Source organism: Cupressus sempervirens, chromosome 4 (genome assembly GCF_028749045.1).
Source record: "Cupressus sempervirens isolate cs-2001-9-10 chromosome 4, ASM2874904v1, whole genome shotgun sequence".
Classification (NCBI taxonomy): domain Eukaryota; kingdom Viridiplantae; phylum Streptophyta; class Pinopsida; order Cupressales; family Cupressaceae; genus Cupressus; species Cupressus sempervirens.
Genome location: NC_143121.1, coordinates 728,320,145 through 728,333,256, shown reverse-complemented (window position 1 = coordinate 728,333,256; position 13,112 = coordinate 728,320,145). Strand labels below are relative to the sequence as shown.

Below are 13,112 nucleotides of genomic sequence, written 5' to 3'. Positions count from 1 at the left end.
ACAACTTCAAATCCTTCTCATTATAGGAACATAGTAGGGTGTCTCCAGTGGGATATTCCAATTTGAAAGAATTATTCTGATTCACTTAAATGATCTAAAATGGCCCTTTCCACAAAGACTAAAACTTAGAGTGCATACCTCTTGGCTCATGTCTCTTATCCCATAACAACACCAAATCACCTTCCATAAAATTTCTATGCCTTGTTCTTCTATCAAACAACCTTTTGATTCTTCCCTAGTGTTCAGTGATTTTATCAACCATCTCTTCTCTTTCCTCTTGCAATTTGGTAAGTTACAAGATCCTCTTCTCTAATCCATCTTTTAAATCATCCTCCTTAATCATAGTCTTTAGTTTACATGTAGAAAGCTCTAAGGGTAGTGGAAAATTACCTTCCACTCCATAGAATAATTCAAAAGGTGAAATACTGGATAGCCCTTTTAGGTACCAAAAGCCCTTTTAGGTGTGGTCCTATCAACCCATAAAGCATCATGAATCTTCTTATGCCCATTTTTTTGATTATTTGAGACCAATTTCTTTAAAATATTAATCAGATTCTTATTACCAGACTCACGATGCCCATTTCCTTAAGGGAAATAGTCAGAGGAATGTCCACCTTGAATACCATTATCATAACAAAATCCAATAATTTATAAAGAGGAAAAGTAAGATGTATTATCCATTATCAATTTTATAGGAACTCCAAACCTAATAAATATATGCTCTTTAAGGAATTCACATACTACTTCTGATGAATTCTTCTTCATTGGCTTTACTTCAACCCATTTACTAAAATAATTTGTGGAAATTAGTATGTAAGAGTGTCCTTGACTAGAAGGAGGATTAAGTGGACCTATAAAATATAAACTCCATTCATGGAAGGGAGCTTCAACTACCATTGGCCTAAGAGGTAGAATACCAAGCTGAGTTTTACCAGCAAACATCTTGCATTTCTCACAAGTAACCACCCACTTATATGCATCTTTATAAATGTAAGGCCAATAATAACTTCACCTCAAAATTATAAATGCAGTAACAGTAGAATAAAAGTGTCCTCCACATGCTTCATTATGAAAAGATGTCAACAATTTTACCTATTGCTCTTTATCCACAGATCTCAAAAATGTTCCATCAATTTCTTTTTTGTACAAGACATCATCATGAATCACATACTTCAAGATTTTTTTTTTTAGAACCCTTCTTTTCTTAGTAATCAATCCTTCAAGGAATTCACCATATATCATAAAATAAGTAATTTTTGAGAACCAAGGATCCTAAAGGCTTACCATTAGAACTTTTGGAGTATCTTCTTCTTTGAATTGTTGATCCTCTACCAAGGCTTTACAAAGTGTATTACTTCCTACAAGTTTGGTTGGCTTAATTTTTATATCATATTCTTGGACCTTTTCTATCCATACTCCTCTATTATTACAACCAACCTCTTGTTCCATCAGAATACTTTTTTTTGTAGGATTTGGCACATATATTATTGAATGAGAATGTAGCACATAAAACCTACAATTTGTAAGGGCTCTCACCATTGCATATACATGTTTTTCCATCTATGAGTATATCAATTCTTGATTCTTCAATGGTATGCTCATGAAAGCAATTTGAGCTTGTATTCTTTCTTTATTCTCTTTCATCAATATAGTTGACATAGTATGTTCTAAGGAATAATAGTAAATATTGGATTCTTTAGTGTAGTTAGGATGGACAAGAACATGGGCTTTGGCAATGGAACTCTTGATATCTTCAAAAGTCTTTTCGCAACATCAGTCCATTTTAAAGTTGTATTTTATTTTATCATATCAAGTATACATTTAATTATTTTAGAGAAGTCAGGCATAAATCTCCTCAAGAAATTTACTTGACCAAAGAAGGACTTTACTCTAGTTTTAATCAATGAAAGACTTAATTGTTGAATGACTTCAACTCTTCCTAGATAAATCATCACTCCTTCTTGGGATACAATATGAGCAAGAGGCTTGCCTTCTGTCACACAAAATACTAATTCAACACCCACCCCTTTTTCACAAGTACAATCATTTTTCATTCAAATATGAGTATAGTATGATGTCGGGTTTCAAGCTGAGGGATTTTTCAGTATTCATTGCTCTTGCTTCTTCCCCATTTTTTTTGCACAAAAAATGCTTGAGTCAAGTTTGGGTGAGAAATATCGTTTGGGTTATGCATCAACTTTCTTAAAAAATTCATAGGATCCATCCCCAATTCAAAAGTAAATTCTGTAGACACCTAAATCTATTTACATCACTAGGTAATCTTATTTAGTAGTCTCCTAGCATATTACTAATTAAATATTTATTATTTAATTAATTAGTCTTCATCCCCTAGTTAATTAATTTATTTAATTGACTATAGTCCAATTGATAAAATCAAATGATAACCCAAAATCAATCTATCAATTAAATCCATATTCCTCTATTAAATTAAATAAATCCTCAAACCTATTTAATTTAATCCCACATCGCCCATTTTATTAAATAAATTATCCAAACCCCTAAAAATATCCCTAAACCCAACCTTTACCCATAATCCAACTCATCCACCCATACTAACCTTACTTGGCCACCTAACTAACCCATCCCACCAAAGCTAAGCCACTTGCCCTCTAATCCCCTTTCTAAACTAAGTTTAATCCCCCTCCTAAACATGTGCACAACTTTAAGCAAGGGTTGAGACTTGCTAACCCAAGCTAAAGTCAAAAAGTCTCCCTTATCCTCTTCCATCCCTATCATAGAGCATTTATGGCTCTTACATACCATTAATACCTCTTGCATGCCATTAAATACCTCTTACATCCCTCTTACACACTCATCCTCCCTCGTTACTCCCTTTGACCAACCATTATCCCATCCCCTCACACTGATCCTCCTTGTGACAACCGTCACTTCCCTATTGGCTCTAAACAAGCACAATCCATGTGCTTCGCTTTGAAAGCATCATAGCCCTTCCTCACCATTCTTCCATCCTTGCATCTTGACCCTCCATTTCACTACCCCTTAGCCTATAAATAAAGCCCTTCCCTCTCACAATCTATCAATCCACTTTTATGAAAACTTATAATGCCCCACTAACTACTACATCATAGCCATTTTACACCATCATAATGCTGAAATACATCCACACCTCCATTGTTGAAACTCTCACCCATCTACACACTTGGTAAAAACCCCCACCCATTGGAAGCTTGAGTACATCATCAGCATACATCCCCTATCCATCAGGGACATATCTACGTCATAATAGGTTACACCCAAGGAGCTTACCATTCTTTGTTTGCCTTCCTTTTGGTGGTAACCTCGTCTTATTATAAGTTTTTACTTATTTACTTTTGTGAATGCTTTTACTAGTTAGTATTTAATATTACACTACTAGATTAGGTTATACATTTTGGCACACCCAATGGTAGTCTGCATTCGGGTCACTATAATCACATTTTTGCTTATTCATGTTTGAACTAACCAAACTAACATTTTGTGTCTTTTACGTATGTAGGTGTTCCTCTAACATTTTTTGAAGGCACCAAATTTCCTTGCCAAGAATTATGCTCCCGGCCATAAAATCAAATTCTAGTTTCACCAATATTTTAGCACCCCTGGTTTGCAATCCCGCAACCACAAAATTGCAAACCCACAATTGTGAGATCGTGATCCTCAACCCACGGGAACACAACCTGGTGAAGGAGAAATCACCCTTTGCCCAAAACCCCACCACTACGTGCCATTAAAAACATCCGAGTTGTCATTCCCACTGACCCTATTCACATGGGAATGCCAATTTTTACCAACAGGATCGCTGTAAAAACCTATATGAATGTTTCACCTATTTATTCAATCATTATACCCCACTTTTTTTCCTCCACTATCGAACCCACAGATAAATTTTTCAGTGGGAAAGTGTCCCCATAGACCCATGCGATCATCATTTTGCAAGATTTCCCTGTTACTTTCTTCTCACGACCCATTTTTTTGTAGTTTCACCAATTTTTTTCACTCCAATCCCACTACCTTTTAGCTTCGATCCTGCATTGTGGGATCGCAGTTTAAACCCATGAGTTTGCTGGATTGACCAACCAGTGGCAAACCTATAATCTTTTTTTGTTGCAAGTATTTGTGGGAGCAAAATACTAACAGTTTTTTGCAAGTTTCTTATAATGATTGCTTAAAAACGCATGTTTAAAAGCTTAAAAATGAACCATTCTTGCTTTTTCATGGAATGCTTGTCTAAATATTATAATTTTTTTCATTGTAATGTTTGGATAGTTTAATTAAGAAAATCCACTCTTGAATGGAAACTATTAAAAACTAAACCAGTGCAATGGACACTTCATTTAAAATGCAAATGAACATTATGTGAAAACGCTTCCATTTTGGGGCTTAAAATAAATCCATCAAATCTTGAATGCTCTAAAGTAAAAATGTTCTGCTTCCCTTCTTTTCAATGCTTTCACGCACCATTTACCTTTTGTTGACTCCATTTACTAGTCTTCGCTAGTCGTGTAGATAAATTTGACAATGTGCTTAATCAGTTCTAGTTTTTTCTATCTACTGAAGTGATTTTTTATCTTCAAGAAAAGAGGAATGATGAAGTCTTCCAAAATATCAAGAGGGAAGTTACTAGGTTTATGCTTAAACTCACCTTCTTCAATATCATTTCACAAGTATCTATGGTTGTAGAGTTCCTCAAGGACCACTTCATGATCTACATTAAGGAGGGAATAATGATTGTATATAAGGATGGTATACAACTAGTCCATTTTTTTGACATTTATTCAAACATGCTAAATTAGGAAGAATGTGAAGCTTTAAGATAGCTCACTAAAGAGAGTCATTGATATCTAGAAAGCAAATGGGGCCATCCAATTGAAGTGGGACAAGGTAGGCCCAAGTTGGGAGACTACCACTTACCCTCCTCAAAGTGTAGATCCTCTTATCGGTGCTTTTGAGAAAAATAAAGAAAAAACTAGCAACATTAATTTTGGTGCATTGAACTAGTCCTTCATGTGAAACAATATCATTTTGTTAATTCTTTGTTATCAGCAAGATGTTTTTTTGTATATGATAAGCATTGTAACTTGTCACTATTTATTTTTTGATTCACTCATGAGATTACATGGCATGGTTTCAAATTGAATATTCTTACATGATTGATAGTAATCATTATTTTGATGTTGTACTTCAAGTTTTTCATGCTATGTATGTAGTTTATCCTTTATCTTATTATTAAAAAAATTAGATCAAAAGTGAGAATGAGAATAACTTTATCAATTTTTGTGAAATTTTTGAAATGAAAACATGTACTTTTCATTCAATTGACAATTATATAGCTCGACCAATTTGAGGTGGTCCCTAAAATTGGTAACAAAGTACTTCAAATAAGTATTTAGAGTAGACAGTGTATGATTTAGATACCTAATTATTAAAAAAAAATAGGAATACTATATGATAGTTAAAAATACATATTAATCATTTTCATTATTTCTAGGATAAATATTAAAAATAAGTAAAAGGATAATATATATGTTCTACAATTTTTTGAAGTAGATAGAATTTAATTTAGTTTTAACACAACTTAGTGATTAATTGGAGGAAGCTTATAAACATGTGTGAGGGAAGTGTAGTGGAATTAAACTCTAATAAGTAAGCCCAAATTTAAGGAAAATACCACAAATAAAAACTAAGAGAACACATTACACAAAATTTAACTTATGCACAATGTCATTATAGAGAAAAAAATAAGACACGTTACATAATTGTATACATGAGGTGGATAGTGTTCTCAATTATTTTAATTTTATTAAATATAGTAAACCTAAAAAATAATTCTAACTATAACCCTAATGGTACAATCTAAGTGTTGATCATAATTATAAACACTAACCTTGACACTAAAATTTACTATTATGTGTCCCTAATTAGAACCATAATGCATACTATGATCTAAATACAAAAACCTAAATTTTAACTCCGATCTCAAACACCCGAACAATAATTGTAGTGAGAATATTAAATAAATTAGGGTTATGATTTTTTATTACGCTTACAATCAAAGGTGAGATTTATGTAAGCATAAGGATTAATATTTTTCATTAAAGTTTATGGTGAGAATTTGTATTATAGTTCAATTGTAGTTAGGTTTATGATTAATATTTTTTTTTAAAAATTATATATCTAACCTTAACCTAAGTCTAAGTCTCTCCAACCCCAAATCCCATTTGCTAAACCCTAATCCTAATCCCACCCTAAATTATGATCCTAAATCATAAGTCCTAATCACTATTATCAAACACTAATCATAGCCCTTATTATTGAATCATAATCCTAAATGTTGAACTTTAACCCAAATTCTATCGTAATTCAAACTCTACTCATAACTATAATACTAACCATGATGTAATATCATATCCTATTTCCATAAATTACTAAATAAATCTTAAATTATAAGCCTTAATTGTAATCCTAGTTCTAAATGCTACACCCTAAATAATAAACTCCAATCCTAATCCCAATTACCACATCATAATTCAGAAAACTAAACCCTAAATCTAAATCCAAACTATAATCCTAAATGATAAACCTTAAACCATTATCCAATCCTTATGTTAAACCCTAATCCTAATTGCTAATCATCAAGTCTAAATATACAACCCTAATTCTAAATCCTAGCTCTAACTATTAAACCTAACCTTAATATAAATCCCAATCTTAACTATGATGCATACCCATACCATAACGCACAACGTAATAATAAACATAAATGTTAAAACCTCATACAAAATGTAAAAGACTAACCTTGAATCCTAAATCTTAAGATAAACCCTAAGCCTAAATGGTTAACCCTAATACCTTGTTATGAATGTTAAACCATGATCCTAATCCTAAATGTCAAACCCTAATGCTCACCCTAACCCTTAAATCCTTACTTTAACCCTTGTCCCAATAAAAAACTAACCCTAACAAAAGTCCTAATAATGTAATTCTAGGTATTAAAATTAAATTTTAATTTATAAAGCCTTAAATAGATTTAAATTAATTAATTAATATAAGATTTAGTATTATAAAAATGAGGTTTGAAGACTTAGAAAATAATTTTGAGAAAATGTTATTTTACATGAAACGTTAATCAATTACGAATGTATTAAAATAAAAATAATATTTTACTAAAAGAGATTATTATAATTAAAAATAATAATTATGTCTTTGATTTTGTTATGAATTTCCTTGTGGAGGAACCTATTCAATTTCTTATAAGTTTCAAAAAAAACTATGACATTTTTCAACATTTCAAATCTTCTTCTTTTTTTTTTCTTTTGAACACATGAAATCGTTGGCATACACATTAATAATGACTTACATCAACATTTGCAAATGTGTGGATGTAAATATTTCTATGCGCGCTTTATATAGCTATAAAATATGAATCCCTAGGTCATTAGAAATCTTTCCATTCAAATCATTCATAATATTTAAAACAATTGGTTTCAAAACTTAAATATTTACTATTTATTTAAGGTTTTCCATTGTCTTGTTTGTAGGTGGCAGTAGTTGCATTGCAAACCTTTTGTTTGTGCTAAAAAAGTGTGCCCAAGCAATCTACACACCAACTTTCAAGTAAAAGGAAAGGTTTGAGATTCCTTTACTCTATTTTAAAGCAAAAATAATAACTAATAATAAATATAAAAATAATTAAATTTACTTTTAAATATAGTTAGATATAACCATAAATGAAATCTAGAAGTACATATCATGAAAAAAAGATGATATAAAGCAGATATTTGAAGGAAGAATGATATTGATATATTTAGAGAAAAGCGTATGAAAGAAGAGAACGATGTTTTATAATCTGAAATATTTTCAATAAATATTGTTCATTACTACAAATATTTTTGGTCATGAATAAATATATATTTGATATTTGGAACATAAGAGGTAGTGGTCTCGAAGGGGTAATATCAAGAGTTATAGAGATGTAGATATAGATAGTGGAAACAAATAAAGAATAATCATGATATAAAAGTATGTGATGAGATTATAATTATAATAATAAATAAGAATAGAAGGTATTATAGATTGATATTAGTGAATTAGAAAGAAGTGAAAATTAAAAATGTTATTTGACATCTGCTCAAACAAGATTGGAAGTAGGTGTAACAACTAGTCTTTAAAAAGCTTACAAAAATTTACCAATGTCATAATAGTGTATATCGTTTTTAAATTGATTATTTGGTATAATTATAATATTATTCGATTAGACATTCATAGTGAAGTTAAGATATGTGCTCCTCTCAGAAAGATTGGGATTAGGAGTAGCTCATGGTGCCAGCAAGATGATATGACAATTGTGACAGAGACAAAAATGAGACTAGTGTAAATCATTAATACATAAAATTTAATAATGCAACCATAGCATTTGACTTTGTTTTTGGCAAGCTTAATTTTTCCCTTAGTCTATGATGTTAAAAATTGACTCCTGTATTAGAGTGTGAATTGAAGGGAAAAATCAGTCGACATTGTTGATATGTACACATCTTTCCGGCGTTCTTGCAAGACTGGGTCTCTGGATATAACTACGGGGAGAAGCAGCACTAGTTATGATTAAAGCCTCCTAATCCGACGTCGAAGGATTGTGAGGCTTGAATTTCGCCATTGCCGCGAGCTCTTCCACGGGGTGTACCACGTGCTCAAGCCTCGCTATGATCTCCGCCACCAACCACGCAAACGTAGCCAATGGAAGTGCTTCTCCGAATTCAACGCCGTGTCTCAGCATTAAGCTCTTCTCGTCACTACTTTCTCCATGCCATGATCTTCTTCTCGTCGCCCACCTTACCTCCTCTTCTCTATTTTCATTCTCAAGTACGATTTTCTGACTCGGCGTTCTTGTTGTTGAATGCAGTAAGAGGTTTGGTTGAGAATTCAAGGAAACTTGAAGATCCTCCAGTGCATGTTGAACTTCTTCCAATATTGGCTCGAAGTCATATATTCTCATTTGTTCAATGCAGCTTGACAACTCTGCCAATAATTTGGCTGCTTTGTGGGTGACGTTGGTGCATGGCTTCTTCAATGGTGAACGAAGGGAATGAGGGGCCTGAAACGTATGCAAAACAAAAATTCATCAGCTATAGTGCATGTATTGAAGATAATTTGTAAATTTAAGATAATGATACCAAATGAGGAAATGCATACGAATATACCTCGATTTCAGATCGAAGGCATCCGTGCAAAGCCACAATAGGATAAGCCAGATAACGAAGCTTCACTCCAATTTTCACATACTGCTTCCATGGATGCCGGCATTGAAACAGACCATGCCTTGGCTCCCACCTAGAAAATGCCTCCTGCAATTAATATGTACAATCACTGCTTTCAGACGATCCATTTAACATTCTTTAATGTCAAAAGTTGTCATGGCTACCACTTAATTAGTTTCTTCTAATAACTAGATATTTTTTTGATTTACCGAAGAATCGTCGGTAGCCTTTGAGTCCAGCACAGATTTGTATCCTCTGTGTATGATATCTTCTGACTCATCTTCCACCTTCTCATCAGTACGGCATCCGCTGAAATATTCATCCACGCATCTTGGCATCAAATATATCATGCCCATTACATTAGTCGAATATTTTAACAAGTTAATCTACCGAGCTGATAACAAGCCACACCAATCAAAGCGTACTAGTAGTTCATCTGTAACAGCCCATTGCGAAAAACACACATTTTACGCTAAAGAAAACGTTACGTTTTCATCACAATCAAAACAAGGATTTTTAACCTCAATTGTTTTCGTTCGGTTTTCTTACCCTGCAGAGATTTCCCCAAGCCTTGTAACTTCCTGACAGTGGAATTGTGAAGATCCTCGCCAGCCCAGGCGGGGAAGATGAGCAGACTTACAACCAAACACACTCCACATCCGATGAGTATGGTGACGAAGCGTTCGTATGCCATGCGTGATATATTCTCCACTCGATATCCAGAGACCGTTATCATGCTGAATGTGAGCAGGAATATAAGCACTGCATAGTCAAATTTATTCTTGAGGGAAGGAAAGAAACGGGCATACGTGGTAGCCGCTCCAGCAAAATGAGTGCAGTGGAGTACTAATTGAGATTTGGTGAATGCAAAAAGGTGATTCCAAGAGAGCACAAAAACTCGCCCACGATGAAGAGAGCACAAACGCCTTTCCTCGCACTACCTTCTCTGACACGTGGCAAACGAGGAAGGCAAGAAATGCAGCCACCATGGTTCCAATTCCTCTGTTGAGGCCTTTCTTCATGGTAGCCCCTGCTCAAGCAGCAACAACATCCATTCTAAATGTTAGTCGATTAGGGTGAAAAAGATGGTTGCATTAGAAACAATCGAACAAGGGGTAAATTAAATTAAACTAACTCATACCCGCAGAGAATTCAAGAACGACAACGACAGTCATGACTGCCAAAATTGCATGGTTACCAAATCCCACCCTGCGGAATAATTGATCCCACAGAAATAACAGCGAAATCGATGACAATGCCAACCCAACTTTTATAGCACGCGTAATCCTTCTGAGATCCTCTCTTCCAACATAGATTATGTTTCTACACAACCCCATCAAAACATTGCTTATATTTAACCAACTTTTTCTTAGAAATCCCCCGTTTCGAGACTCATTGTAGGTAATTTCTTCATTAGACGTACTGATGGTAGTTCTGCATTCGCCGTTGCCAAGAGACGCCATGGTACACAAAATTGATTCAATCAAATTTTAGATACAAGAGCTTAAATTTCAAGTAGAGGAGATCCAGCCAACCTGATTTATAATGTAATTTAATCTTGGTCTGAACAGTTACACAAGCGCTCAGAAACTCCAAAGAAGAACACCCTGGCTAAAATCTTGGAGCACCTTATAAATGAGCTCAATTGTAGTAAGGAAGCAGATCTTATAAATTCTAAACCGTTCATTTCTTCTTGCGGTTTCCTTACAAGATGGAAGAGAAAAAAACTCGGCTTCTCGAATTAATCGGCCTTTGCATTTCTTGTTTTACTAATGGCAGAGATAATACTTGTCACGGAGAGGGAGAGGGAGATGATTGAGTTACTTTATTTTCATTGTCACGGAGATAATACTTGTGAATTCTGTGTGGGTGATCTTGCATCTCCGGTTTTTTTTGGTGAATTGTATTTTTAGATTATTAATTATTAATAGAAAGGGCTATTATAAAAAAAAGAATTTAAAAATTATTTTTATATGCAAATATATAGTCTTATAAAATTTAAACTTCTTTCGTTGAAATTTACTATAGGAAGATTTTATATTATCATTTTTTCTAAATAAGAATATATATTAATTTTAAATTTTAAATTCCATTCTATGGATTGTTCTTTTCGAAATTTGGATGAAATTGTATGATTTCTTTTTCTTTTTTCTTACTTTATGTATGATGGATAATAGACTTTATTCTACCATGTAAGCCAAGAATGGCTTATAAAGTGGGATCAAGTAAGGGACTTTAGATTTAATAATTATCAAGTGATAGATTCTTGATTACAAGAATCTTTAAAGAGTAATATCTATTACTTTTAGATTTTATTGGATGATTTTTTTTCTAGGTGTTCAATATTGAATTTCATGATCTGTCATTTGTCTTGTCATATTTCCCATTTCTAATATTGGATGAGATAGTTTGTGCAAAAACCTTACAAAATTAAATCTATAAATAATATACGCAACCAATAGCTAGATCATAGATTTTGATTGTTTTTGTACTACTTCGAGATATAGTATTTGAATTTTTTAATTAATATTTTATAAAAATATAAATACATAATTAAAATAAATTTTCAGTTTAAATTTTAAAAAAATTCTTTAGTCTAAATTAATCTAAATAATAGTTGAATATATTCTTAACAATCCATGATAATATAATCCAACTTCATGCGATTAATTTGAAGGAGTTATATGATTTATTATGCCTAAGAAGGCAATCATCCCCTTACCATCAAATATTATTATGTGGCTAAAGGAGTTTCATATTTGATGTTACATTTATTATGTATAACACTAGCAGTTCAAAATGGATGACTAGCCCAATAAGAACAACCATAGTGAAGGAAACACTATCACCTGACGGATGGCTCACTGACCCAAATCATAAACAACAAATTAGCTGCCCATTATCATAAAAAATAAGTACCTACAAGAATTTGTCAATCTACTATCAAAACCATTATAGTCTATAGTGTCATACAAGTTACCAACAAGAACACTAATCAGGCTACCAACATTAAAGTTCATATAAAAAGTTTCCATATTGGCCACGCAAGATCAAAGTTTAACCATCATAACAATATTAAAAAATTAACACAAAATGAGGCCAAGTAGTCGTTCTTTCTTCTCATTAGTGGGTTGGTTTCCCTTGTCGCACATTCAACATGTCATTTAATTGGAACCTATAGAGTCTTTAGGTGCTTTCCTCATCTTCCTCCACCTTACCTCCCATCTTCCCTGACTGAAGAAGCTAAAGAATGGTTACTACAAAATGCATAAACTTTACACAAAAAATCCACCAAAGTGGTGAACCTCATATTCAAATAAATTAGCAGGTTCTTTTGCTTTTTCATCTTGGTCCACAATGTCTTCAATTTAGCTTCAACCTATTTGAAAGTTCTTTGATCCAAATTGATGGGTGGGTCGGGGTCTTGAACAAGGGGTTGCATGGGACAAGTAAAAGGGGTCAAGTGTTGGACAGTGGGTTTCTTAGGGGGAGTCAAAATATGCGGGTCCTCCTTAGGCCTCTTGAGAGGCAAAGTAGATGTCATGGATGAGTTATCAGTTGTGCCTAGGTTATCACCCTTTCTCATGAGATTTTCCATGCCCATACCAAGTGTAGCCAAAACATGGGTGTTTATATCTGAGAAGGCTTTTGCAGTATCTTGGAGTATACCCTATTGTTCCTCAATATAGAAGTTCCTCCTAGATTTTTGCTCCTACTTAGCATCATGGGTTCCATTTTTTTCCAATCCCCTTAGACACAAAATCCCAGTCTATCTCTTCCAGGCTATCTTTTATTTCCTCTTGCTTTTCTTCCACATGTCCACATTTCTTTGATGTAATACTA

General features: G+C 33.3%; 1 protein-coding gene across 1 annotated transcript; it reads right to left on the bottom strand.

Annotated features, from left to right (window-relative positions):
* Window positions 1-8,626: 8,626 nt before the first annotated feature.
* LOC149563377 (aluminum-activated malate transporter 14-like) lies at window positions 8,627-10,732 on the bottom strand. Its single transcript, XM_089828146.1, has 7 exons — window positions 10,411-10,732; window positions 10,194-10,299; window positions 9,819-10,006; window positions 9,681-9,705; window positions 9,479-9,578; window positions 9,213-9,356; window positions 8,627-9,106 (listed from the first exon to the last, which is right to left on the bottom strand). Exons 1-7 carry the CDS (start codon window positions 10,730-10,732, stop codon window positions 8,627-8,629), a joined length of 1,365 nt encoding a protein of 454 aa, XP_089684272.1.
* Between the last annotated feature and the right edge of the window lie 2,380 nt (window positions 10,733-13,112).